General features: G+C 40.9%; 1 protein-coding gene across 1 annotated transcript in view; it reads left to right on the top strand.

Moving 5' to 3' along the window:
* The window catches only part of zbtb20 (zinc finger and BTB domain containing 20), a 22,522-nt gene extending 13,936 nt beyond the window's left edge, over positions 1 to 8,586 (top strand). The window contains exons 2-4 of the mRNA XM_005735442.1: positions 1,988 to 2,132; positions 3,400 to 4,905; positions 7,630 to 8,586. Of these exons, the coding sequence (XP_005735499.1) occupies positions 3,420 to 4,905; positions 7,630 to 8,165 (2,022 nt within the window). The 5' untranslated portion in view covers positions 1,988 to 2,132; positions 3,400 to 3,419 and the 3' untranslated portion in view covers positions 8,166 to 8,586. The remainder of the gene's footprint in view (positions 1 to 1,987; positions 2,133 to 3,399; positions 4,906 to 7,629) is intronic.
* Positions 8,587 to 12,291: the final 3,705 nt, after the last annotated feature.

Below are 12,291 nucleotides of genomic sequence, written 5' to 3'. Positions count from 1 at the left end.
TATATATATATATACATGTATATATACATGAGGGGGTTTCCTTTGACTTTGTCAGTCAGGATTATTTAAGGAGGGGTTCATTCACACGCAACAGGTCGCAGTTATACATAGTTTCTAACTTAGCAGCTACGCCAGCGCTCAGTTTAGACTTATATAAATATATATATTTATAGTAAACCATCTGTATGTGTTATTTTAGGTCACTCACATAACTTTATAGTGAATAGAAAATGGCTAAAGTTATATTTCATATGTAGGAGGTTCATTTTATAATAATTTTTTTTTTTATCCAGATCAAAACTGAAAAACAACCAACTGTTTGCGTTTGGTTGAAAGCATGATCCATCTGAGTATTGTGTGATCACCATCTGCTCCTAAACATGTTATTACATGCCTATATCTAATCATCAAATTTGTAAGTTGTTACGAACATGTCTGGAAAACAAGCACTGAGCGTCCCACAGAGTGCGGCGCTCCTCGAAGGGAGGCCCGAGACCCAAGCAGTCCGTCAACTCAGCCATTTCTACTCAGTTACACTTTAACTGTACTTTTTCAGCCCAGATTTTCTGCTTCAGCGTGCTCAATTATAACGACAATGATCATCTTCCGGCCACATTTACACATTAACGCGTGTCTGTTACCTTGGCATAGAAGAGCAGAACCGAATGCAGCCAATGATCCTTCCACACGAGTGTGTAAGGGAAAAAAAAAAAAAAAAAAGGGCGGTCACTGCTTAAAATCTCATAGTTTCTGTAGGCAGGCTTTACTTCAGTGTCTCAAAGTAGGTGTGCTGTTGGAAAGTACTCGAGAGCCGTAAAAGAATAATTTGCTCCAACATTAATGCGCACGTCTGGTCAAATCCTGGCCCTGTTCTGTTCATTCAGCAGCACAGAGTAGTTAGTGGCGTTTTACAGAGCACTTCATGTTCCTGTTGTAGCAAGCGTGGCTGCTGCTGAACGTCTTTTACAAAAGAAAAAAAAATTGAGTGTCAGAAATATCATCCACCCTCAAATTAATGATAAATATTCACATCCAAACATGCCGTGAAAATTTCCAGGTACTTTAAAAGCTTCACTGGTTGCATTACCTGATGGCACTTTGGAACAATGTGGGTCTAATTTGTTTGGTGGAAGCATTTTTTCACCGATTCAATGCATTTTTTAAACCCCCCTTTTCCAGTTTCCCTGCTCTTGAACGATAGCACGAGTGTGCGACTTGAGTCTGATGAGTTTTATGTGATTTTTTTTTGTCTTCTTTTTTGGGGTCAAACATTTGCATACTAAATGTGTTTGTACAGTGTGAGAGCAGTTGTGTCAGACTTCCTTAGCATCACCAAAGCAGCTCATCACATGCTTAATGTTGTTGAATGCCTTTCTTGTGTTTTCAATGAAAGCCTTGTGTGTTTAATATTTGACTCTTTTCTATTATTACAGCTGAAAACGTTGCTTTACATCTGTGCGAGACATTGTGCCGTTTCATTTGTGTATTTGAAAATGACAAGGGGAACAGATACGCACACGCGCACACACACACACACACACACACACACACGGATGGTGAATATGACTGAGACCTTTTCCAAAATATTCAAACAAAAACAAAGCTCCTTACGAATAAAAGTAGATCATTTTTTTCTTTGGAAGGGTGTGGTTTTATTGCCCAAAAGCTCAGGCAACTGTGTGCGTGGGTGTGTGTGTGTTTGTGTGTGCGGGGGGGGGGGGGCCAATACCAAAATTATTTTCAACCTTGATTTGTAGTTTTCAGTCATGTGAACTCACCGACGTCCATTCATCTTGCTTTTTAAAAACTCTTCACACATCTGTTGCAGCAGACACTCCTGCTAATGTGGCTCCTGGTTCATTAAGGGAGTGGCAGTATCGACGAGGCTGTATGTGGCATTAAGATTTGTCTTTGTCTTTTTCCCTCTCTCTCACTCTCACTCTCTCTCTCCCTCTGTCTCTCCCCCCCCCTCCAAACACTGTGGCAGAGCAACACATGATTTGGACAGAGAGGACTGACAGCCTTGCCTAGCACCAGGCCTCTGATCAGCCATCTCCACCAGCAAACTGAAGCTTGACCCGCACTTCATCACCAGCCACACAAGCATCTTCGTAACAAAACGTCATCTAACTGTGAGTACTATACTCCTTTCATTTTTTTAAAATAACGTATTCTTCCTTCGCGTTTCATTCACTGAGCTGGGAATTAGCACTAAAGGGTTGTGTTGACACTTTTGTACTGCCTCTTGCAGTAATTTTTTACCTAAATTCAACTTCACTGGTTAAATCAAAATCTAGTTTTTATCATTTGACCCCCCAACATTAAATTTACTTCTACTCGCTATATAATAACATTTTAAATTATAAAGTGTTTCTTCAAAGTTCCCCTGTGTATTCAGCAGTAATTTGTTCGATTCTGCCTCATATTTTCATTAGCACTATTTTTTAAATAAATTAATTCACTGACAGATGAAGTGTAAAAACCAAAAAAAAAAAAAAAAATCAGTATAATATTCCACTTGGTTTTGAAGGGCAATTTTCTTGGTTTCAGTACAAGTTGTGTTTAATGGTCCTTCAAATAAGGTCAGCAGCTGCACTTTAAAGCAGAAATTATACTTAAGTATGTTTCTGTGCTAAATAAATACATTTTTAAAGCAGTTGTAGAACAAAACAGACAATTCGTACACTTACTACCTTTCTCATTTTTATTCCTTCAGCTGAGGACATGGAAGAAAAGCACTTTCATTTATCTCTCACACTGATCAGCCGGGTCACGTTTTAGCGGATCCCTAGGATAGTTAGGAAGCGCCATCACAGTGAACACATGGCTAACAAAAGAGGCCTGTTTGTCCTTTAAGCCCAGTGCACCACCTAATGGTGTTCGGAGGAATTTCAGAAATACACACTGATAGAAACTTGGAGTAATTAGATGGGAACCATCTTAATTGTCCTTCAGTTTGGCGATGTGGAAGAAAAATGTAGCTTAGAAGCTGGAATTACTGGATTGTCTCCTAATACTATGAGACTGAACTGAAAGACCCCCCCCCCTCAGAATGAACACATTTGTCTTATTGTTTTAGACATTCTCCAAAGAATTGTATTATTTTTATTATTTATAACAGGCAGTTGTATTGAATTCGTATTCAAACTGATTGCTGTGTCATGGTTGACGACATTTTTACACACAGTTTAGAAAGGCAATTTCCTTGAATGGATAAAGAGCTTCTTATCATATTGCCTTTGGTCATAACTGTTGTATTCCATTGTGCACGATTTTATTAATCCTAATTTATCAGCGACGCTGGGAACAATGACGATGTTTTGTTGTTACATGTGGGGAAAAAAAGTGCCGGGACTTTTAGTGTTGTGTTCAGTCAGGCATGTTGCTTCCTGCTTGCAGGTGACATCAGTTGCAAGGGGATGACCGAGCGCATTCATAACATCAATCTCCACAACTTCAGCAATTCTGTACTTGAGACCCTCAATGAGCAGCGCAACCGTGGGCACTTCTGTGACGTGACTGTTCGGATCCATGGAAGTATGCTGCGAGCTCACCGGTGCGTGCTGGCTGCTGGAAGCCCCTTCTTTCAGGACAAGCTGCTCTTGGGCTACAGCGACATTGAGATCCCTTCTGTGGTCTCGGTACAATCCATCCAAAAGCTGATAGACTTTATGTACAGTGGGATTCTGCGAGTGTCTCAATCAGAGGCTCTGCAGATCCTCACTGCTGCCAGCATCCTTCAGATTAAGACCGTCATTGATGAGTGCACACGGATCGTGTCCCAGAACGTGGGCCTGGCTGGTCCAGGGGGGTTCCCTGTTATACCGGGAGATTCTGGTCAGGAAACACCCCGCGGCACTCCAGAGTCTGGCACCTCTGGGCCCAGCAGTGACGCAGAGTCAGGTTATATGCAAGCAACATCACAGCAAAATGTGGATCGTGCATACACATCTCTGTACTCCTACCCTGGCCTGTCTCTGCAGAACGGCACCCGCGAGCGCTCCCTTTACATTAACCCTCTGTCGACGAATTACGATCCGAATCTTAGCACTCAGAAGGACCAGCAATCTCAAGATCCGCCCTGGATGAACCGCATCCAGGAAAGATCTCAGCAGGTTGATCGCTTCATCTCCACAGCTGAGTCCACTCACTGCCGCAAGCAACCACGACCGGTACGCATACAAACAGGAGGCGTGAAAGTAAAGCAGGAAGAGGATGATGAGTACAGCTGCTATGAAACTATGGGGGACTGCCAGGACGACACTGACCAGATTGAGGGTGTAGAGAGTGAATCCAAGGTTGAAAGTTTTGACTCAGGGGTGAGCTCCTCCATTAGTACTGAGCCAGATACAATGGAGCAGCAGCCATACCTGACTGGCTTTAGCCGAGACGGTGGCGGGGAAGGAGTTCCAGTGCAGATAGAGGTCAATGACTCGTCCCCAGAGCAAGTGCAAAAGACAGAGGACGGGGACACATCCCACAGCACTAGTGATAGTAGCATGATGCATACCCTGCAAAACTCAGTCAAACTCAGCCCTTTGTCCCAGTACATGCGCCAGCCAGACACCAGCAATCTAAGGATGCCGCTCACCGTGACCAGCAATTCCCAAGTGATGGGCACTGCTGGAAGCACCTTCCTGCCCACACTCTTTCCTACACAGCCGGCTAGAGACCACAAGCCTTTCCTTTACCTTCCTGGCCAGCAGCAACCCCAGTTTGTGGCAGTGCCGCCCCCCGCAATGCCATCATTCCCCAACCCTATTTCGGTACCGCAATCGCCAGCTCAGCAGCAACAGGCTGCAGGAGGAATTGGTCAGGGGGAAAAGAAGCCCTATGAATGCACTCTCTGCAGTAAAACCTTTACTGCCAAACAGAACTACGTCAAACACATGTTTGTCCATACTGGTAAGCGAAAAATATTTTTAATCAGTTGAATTTTCTTAGTTAAGCAATAATAATTCATCACTTCTCTAGGTAATGCCTCTGCTTGTGAATGCTGAAAGCTTTTCGGTTCGCCACAGTCTTTTTCATCTGAAATTCATTCTGATTACGATGTTTCGTGACAGTACCCGAGCTCGCTAATCATAAACTATTCAGACAAATTTTGTTAGTGCAGGAGCAATATGCCAGTGCGGAAGAGCTGGAAAAATCCAAGGTTACCACACATGTGAGGTTGTAGTTTGTTCACACTGGGGAAACAACCAAATGAATACTGTACATATTGATATCTGATTTCCTGTCTTCGGTTTTCTGCAAAACATGTGGGTGTCATAGAAATGACTGTTTGAATGTAGGAACAAGTGTAGGTCAAGTTTAGATTAAAGCAGAAAAACGAGATCTCGACCATAAAAAGTGACGTTTTAGGTATTTGCAAAGTTACTCTTTAGAAAGTTCATCTTTACTATTTACATACAGTATAAATCAGTATGTAGATTTATGAGAGGCACTGTTGCACAAAGATAGTTGCCAAGTTCTAGCGTTGCACTGCACTGTGGATTGTAGTTCCAGTGTAAAGCTGAGGCCTGTCGACACATGTCTGTCATCTTATTGCTTCCAGCATAATAAATAATAAACCAGTACCCATCCTAGCAATTTAACTAAATTACTAACTGATGAAAAAACAGCCCAAATCGCATTCGTTAGGTCACGGTTGACTATTATCTTTGCCATCATTTCTGTTTAACTTGCAATGCCAGCAGAGTGCTCGTGCAGCACATCGTTTCACTGTGCACCGCTTTCCTCCAGCACTTAGAACCTTATCAATCACATGCTGTAGAAATCATCATCACAGAAAGAAAGAATAAAATATCGTATATAATTAGATGATCTTGTTAAAATTGCGTACTCAAATAGCCATTATTATTCATTACAATCCATCGCTTGGCCAGAACCACTTGTCATATGAAAGCTATTTGAAACTAAATTTCCTGTTTTACTCGCATAATTGTGAGCAGCAGAGTGATGACAGATTGAGAAGGAAAATAAATCAGCGATCGATTAATCCCCCTGGACTAGATCTGAACAAGTCGTGGCTGCCGATGATGGATCGCCTTTGTTAATCTCGTAAAAATTATATTTTTCAGAATCCACAAGGATGCCAGCGTGATTTAGTATAACATGCCGCTGCTGTCCATATGAGAATACATCTAACGCATACACAAGATAACATCTTTTGTTTGTTTATTAAGCAGGAGTTACAAAGTACCCCAGAAAATGTAATATATCACATCTTCACAGGGCACGTTGACGCGGCGCACTCAAAATAGCTAAAAAGATAATGATAACACGTGCAGCAGAGGTAGTGTGTCATTTTTCTGCAATCAAAAACCTGTCAGAGACATAGAGAATGCTTTTCAGCGGTATGAATCACTGTACTGCGAGTACACCGCCCCCCGGGCAACACAGTAAAATACCTGTTATGTATGTGCTGCTCATGTGTTGTGACCCTGAAACCTGACCCCTCTGCAAGAGCCTGGGTCGGGTCAAGTGGAAACAAACAAAAAAAGACAAAGCAAAAGCAGAATTTATTAGCTTCGTTAAATGAAAGCAGGTGGCAAAAGAAAAGCAGTCGATACACAGAACTTCATTAACTTGCGTGGTACAACTTGTGTTATCAGTCTCCTTCTCCGCCTGTTCATTTTACGTTATTATTGATATGTTAATATTTTACAGCCCATAATGTCAGCAGAGACAATTATGGAAAATGATCTTAACGTCGCGACAAAGTGGCAGAAATGCCAAATAGATGCATAAAATATTGCTTTCGCAGTCCTGACATTTTAGCCCCACTTTTCTGCGCCGTCATTACAGCGTTATTACATTTTTGTAAAATACTTCAAATGTATCGTTTTCTCGCTTTTTGTGTTTTGTGTTTTTTTTTTTTAATTTGCGCATGTTGTATCAGAGCAACTGTGACGAAACCTAAACCTTTCCCACGGCGCTGTAGCGTGCAGCGCAACGTGAAAGCAGCATCACAATACAGCAAACGCAGGTTTAAATAATTCTAGCCAGAGGTGTGTTCCTGTACTGGAAAAGTAACCCCAGTGGCTTTGGGTGTCTGATGTTGCTGTACAAGTTGAAGTCAGCTCATCCTGCCATGTTTTTTTTTTCTATGTAGGGCTTAAGAGTCAGCTGGCTGTGTTTCAGGAGCGTTTAGCGTCAAAATTTGCCTTGATTCAATTTCCAACTACTAATTTGGTCCAATTTTTTTGTAATTAATAAATCAGACACGTGCCTTCGTAATGGCTGATTTACCCACAGCAGCGTGCGCACCCTGAAATCTTTCATTAAAAATGACCGCGCCACACAGATCTCAGTGAATGTCCCTATCGAGGTGGATGTTTATGTGATAAACAGATGGAGCTAAATTAACCTCAGAGAAAGAAACCAGAGAAAGGGTGAGAAGGGTTAGAGTTATAAGAATTTTCCCTTGAATAAATTTTTCTTTCACCGTTCAGTAATTGCACGTCCACCTGGTCTGGAGATACATTATGAGATTTTAATCATTTAAAATGTTTAGTAGTGATTTTTTGACTCCCATCTTGTCCATATTCCTAACCTAATCCACAACTTTCTTCCCCCTTTTTCCCCCCACCCTCCTTAATGCTTTTGTCTTTCATGCACATCCAGGTGAGAAGCCTCATCAATGCAGCATCTGCTGGCGCTCTTTCTCCCTGAAGGATTACTTAATAAAACATATGGTGACACACACGGGGGTGCGGGCCTACCAGTGCAGCATCTGCAACAAGCGCTTCACCCAGAAGAGCTCTCTCAACGTCCACATGCGGCTGCACCGTGGAGAGAAGTCCTATGAGTGCTACATCTGCAAGAAGAAGTTCTCACACAAGACCCTGCTGGAGAGGCACATGGCCCTGCACAGCACAGCCAGCGCCATCACTGGGCTGTCAGGGAGTGCAGTTGCCCCGGGTCCTGTCTCCATTCCCATGCCTATGGCCGTCCCTGAGCCCGGAGCTGGAGTGGTTGCCCTCGCCATGCCAGTAAGTGGAGGTGCTGGAGTAGGGGCTGGGGTTGGAACAGGAGTGGGTGTAGCTGCAGAAGCGAGCTGCCAAGAAGGGACCACCTACGTATGCTCCGTCTGCCCTGCCAAGTTTGACCAAATGGAGCACTTCAATGACCACATGCGAATGCATGTCTCCGATGGATAAGTACAACTAGATAAACTTCTTTCAAAAAGAATGACAAATAAAATGGCACTAGATTTTCCTTTTCTTATTTTGAGGTATGAAGAGTAATGAGTATAGACACTGGCACATTAAGTTTCCCAAAAAAAAAAAGATTTTTTTTTTCTGTTATTCTAAAAGAAAAAAAAAGATGGTGGCCTTAAGGCTTAGTAGTTTGATATTGATCTACTGGATGGATCCTAACTACAGGCCTCTAAATGTATGCTTTCCTAAAATACTGATTTATGTGTTGAACACTACCGAAAGGCCTACGAAAGAAACACATACACACAAACACACCTTTTGTGTCGACATGTCTGAATGAATATACCTGTTTGAACGTTCGTGCATTTGCATGTGTCTGTCTGTTTATCCAAGTGTGTGCGTGTGTGTGCGTTACCGTGTGTGTGTGTGTGTGTGTGTGTGTGTGTATGTGTGTGTGTGTGTGTACATTGCCATGAAATATCTATCATGGCAGTTGTGAACCCATATTGACCAGTTTGGAAACTTTAGATGTCCAAGCTTACTGTGGTATAATTTACAACAACAATAATAAGAAAAAAAAAAAACACCTGGGGTTGGGCTACATATTCCCTCTAAAAATACTGATGGTCACAAGATTGCCTTCTTATATGAAATAAAAAAAAAGGAGAGTAGTTAATTTGACACTGGGTTTTATTTATTCCTATTGTATTAAGGGATTATAATGCAGCCATTGTCAAGGTACCAATTTCAATCATTGTCCTGAAATGTAACACCCTCGTCAGCGGTGACGGGGGCAGATATTTCTCACATGCTTTATAATTATTGTCCATGCATTCTGATGGTAAAGATGACTAAATTACGGTGTGTTGATGAGACAGTATTTGAGCAAAAATCTGTTTCTTTTTTTCTGAAGTTTGGAGTTTAACTCATTTGCATACACTGCCACTAATATCTTCAAAAGACTGTTAAGGCTATTAGACCTCTTCCATGTCAAAACATAAGAAAAAAAGAAAGATTGTTTTTGCTGACGGTTTTTATTTAGCCTTTCACGCTCATAGTTTTGGCAGGTTGGAATATGCGACTAAACTCTCTCCTTCATAATTGCTGCTCCTCAACTTGCACCTGACTGTTATGGGATATAGATAAAAAAAACAAACCCGAACAAAACAAAGATTTGTCACTTCAACTATTGTTGTTATTAAGTAGCCGATGTGGTTTTAATTTGATAATTGAATTTGAATATCGGGGAGGGGTTAGGCTAGTTGTTGATTGAAACAGTGTTGTTTAGGAGTGGATCATTTAATTTGAATCAAATTTGAAATGAAAGGCAACGTCACCCCTGATCACAGAGCACCTGTATAACCTGTTTAATGGTATTGCAAAGCTATTTCAGCAGATGGGAGCTAAATGCATTGCTTTTCATGTCCTAGCTCTCCCTGAAGGCTCAAATAGCGTGCAGTGTTTTGAAAGGTAATACAGTCTGAAAGCAAAACAAGTAGCTCCACTGACTGATTGCTATCACACTGTTTCATGGTATACCACAAGTTGCAAATGGACTTTGTAGACAATAGCATACATTCCTAATTTTTCTAAAACCTAGACAACAGCATGTACAGAATAGATTTGGAAGCTAGTGTGTGCAAGTTGTCATCCCTGCATCACATCACTTAAGGCTCATTTCTGATATTTCAATTCTTTTTTTTTTTTGTTTTATTGCTTTTTAATCCAAAATAGGACACACACACACACACACACACACACACACAGACGCACGCACGCAACTGCCTGCAACTGCAATCTGAAGGATTTGCTCATTTATGTGAGCAAACACTTTCGTAGTTGTATTATTAAAAGAATAACTAACTGCATACGGGGGTCTTAAAAAGACCCGCTGTCGATTTAAAAAAAAAAAAAAGTGCTACTTTGCACATTTTCTTAAAATGCCTGTGCTTGATATTTAATCATTTTCCTTAAATGAACTATGATTTTCTTTTATTCAATTTCAAAGGAAAAAAACAACAACTTTTTTAAAAAAAATCTTGATAAGTGGACTGCATTATTTTCTTGCATATATGTTGCACTGCTTAAACCAATAAGTGCACTACTGTTAACAGAGATATTATAGTTTTAGAAAAGAGGATTTTTTTTTTAAATCTAACATTTGGTTGTAGAGTTCACATGTAATAGAATAGCTTTGTTTCAATTTCTTCATTAAGTACTTCAGCGATTCTTGGCTTTTGTTATTGCTTGCAGTTACCTACAGTATATATACTTGTGCCGTGTTAATGCAAGCACCTGTTTTTATTTAAACCTGTACCATTATGTGTGCTCATCTATGTTTTAACCTTTGAATTCACTCTTCTATGGAGTCAGCTCCCTGTAACAGTTTTATTCAACTGCATTTCTTTAGTAAAAGAGCAGAATTTTCCTATGAGAAACATCCAAGCCAAACAACATTAACAGTGCAACAACGACAGTAATAATAAACAAACTCCCGTCCGACGCTGTTGGCGGAGGTAAAAAAATAATAATAACTATTATTATATTATTAATAATAAAACATTTATAAAGTGTGTGTGTGTAACATAAATGGTATGTGTCCTAGAACAACTTTTTTCTGTGGGGTTTAAAGGTGTAGGGGAGGTGATGGAATGCGGCTTCTTTGATATCTGTCCGTCAGTCGTACACAGTTGTGTCCCTTCCTTAGTGTCCGTATGTCTGTGAGTGTCTGTGTGGTATATAGCCTAATCAAAATGTTGATAAGTGGAATATCTGAACTGTAGGGCTTCCTTTGCAATATGCAGCGCAGGTACTATGAGAAGCAGCTCTCCAAACCTTTTGGGCTAATAAGGCACCTGTAACAGTTGTTCGGAGGATTTTACTCAAGCTTAGGTCAAGTACTGTTGACTTCACTGTACCAGATTGGAGAAGTTGTGTCAAGCATTTTTGATGCTAAATTTCATATAATTGCTACTAGATTTCACATCACTGCCGAGTCGGTTTCAGATGAAGTCAAGTGACGAACACGTGAGACCCGGTGATGTCGGGATTCTGGATTCTCCTGGTCTGAAACTGAAATAAAAATAAATCGGCCACACTTTAGAAATACACTGAAAAGCCGTGAGGTTGGTCCTCAGTAAAAGTAGCACATTATTTAACATTTGATTGGGCCCGTCTCTTATGGTGTGCATATAAGCCTAAACTATATGGTTCCTGTTTGTAGCTGTTGTTGCCAGGATGGCAATATTGCTGCATGCTAGTGCTATATTTGTCTCTACACAGCACGTGGAGGGTAATCTCATGCCTTAACAGACAATGCACTAAATAGAAATATGTAAGCAACTGCCGAGATCTCTTTCCAACAGTATTGCCACACGTATGGCGCACAGCTCATGATGTTGGTGTTTGTTGTCTGTTCAGTACCAAATAAACACTGCCAAACTAACATCATCACTTCTTTAACAGCAAAGGCAGAGACATTAATGAAATCGTTTCAGTGTAACGTGTGTATTCAGTAATCTAGCATTCCTTCATGGCACCGAAATTTTTACATATTTTGTGTAAACGCGTATATCAAATGCACTATTGACTGTAGCTAGATGAGTACAACCAGCTTTGTGGTATCATTGGTCTAAATAGTAGGTTAAGTAGCTCGATGTTGGTTTTCTTTTTCTTTTCTCCTCCAAATATTTGATTTCACAAGTTCACTATCAATCGTTTCTCTCTATCACTTCTTTTGGAATAACAAAAGTAGCCAATCTCAACGTTATCTGGATGAGGGCTAAATAACTCGTCCCGTCGTCAGTTGACTTCTTGTATCATAAGGTGTTTGATAGCAGACCAGGCTCGGAAGGGGAAGCACCTTCTCTCCAGTGTGTCATAACGTGCTCAGAGCATACCCAGGCTTCCTCCCCCTCTGTCCCCTGTCGCATTAGCATCACACGCTCTTCACTGTCCATAGTTATATATTCCTTATACTGCTTCAGATACTCGTGGTGGTGCTTAATTCTCTTTTCTCAGTGTTGCAAAAAAAAAACAAAAAAAAAACCCCAAGTCAAAAATTGTTGAAAAGTTGCAACATTATCCAGAAAAAAAAAGTCCTTATCTCAATCGTGCTTCTTCTAGT

Source organism: Pundamilia nyererei, unplaced genomic scaffold (genome assembly GCF_000239375.1).
Source record: "Pundamilia nyererei isolate P.nyererei 1_Seehausen unplaced genomic scaffold, PunNye1.0 scaffold00064, whole genome shotgun sequence".
In the NCBI taxonomy this organism is placed as follows: Eukaryota; Metazoa; Chordata; class Actinopteri; order Cichliformes; family Cichlidae; genus Pundamilia; species Pundamilia nyererei.
This window is presented reverse-complemented; position numbering and strand designations above follow the sequence as displayed.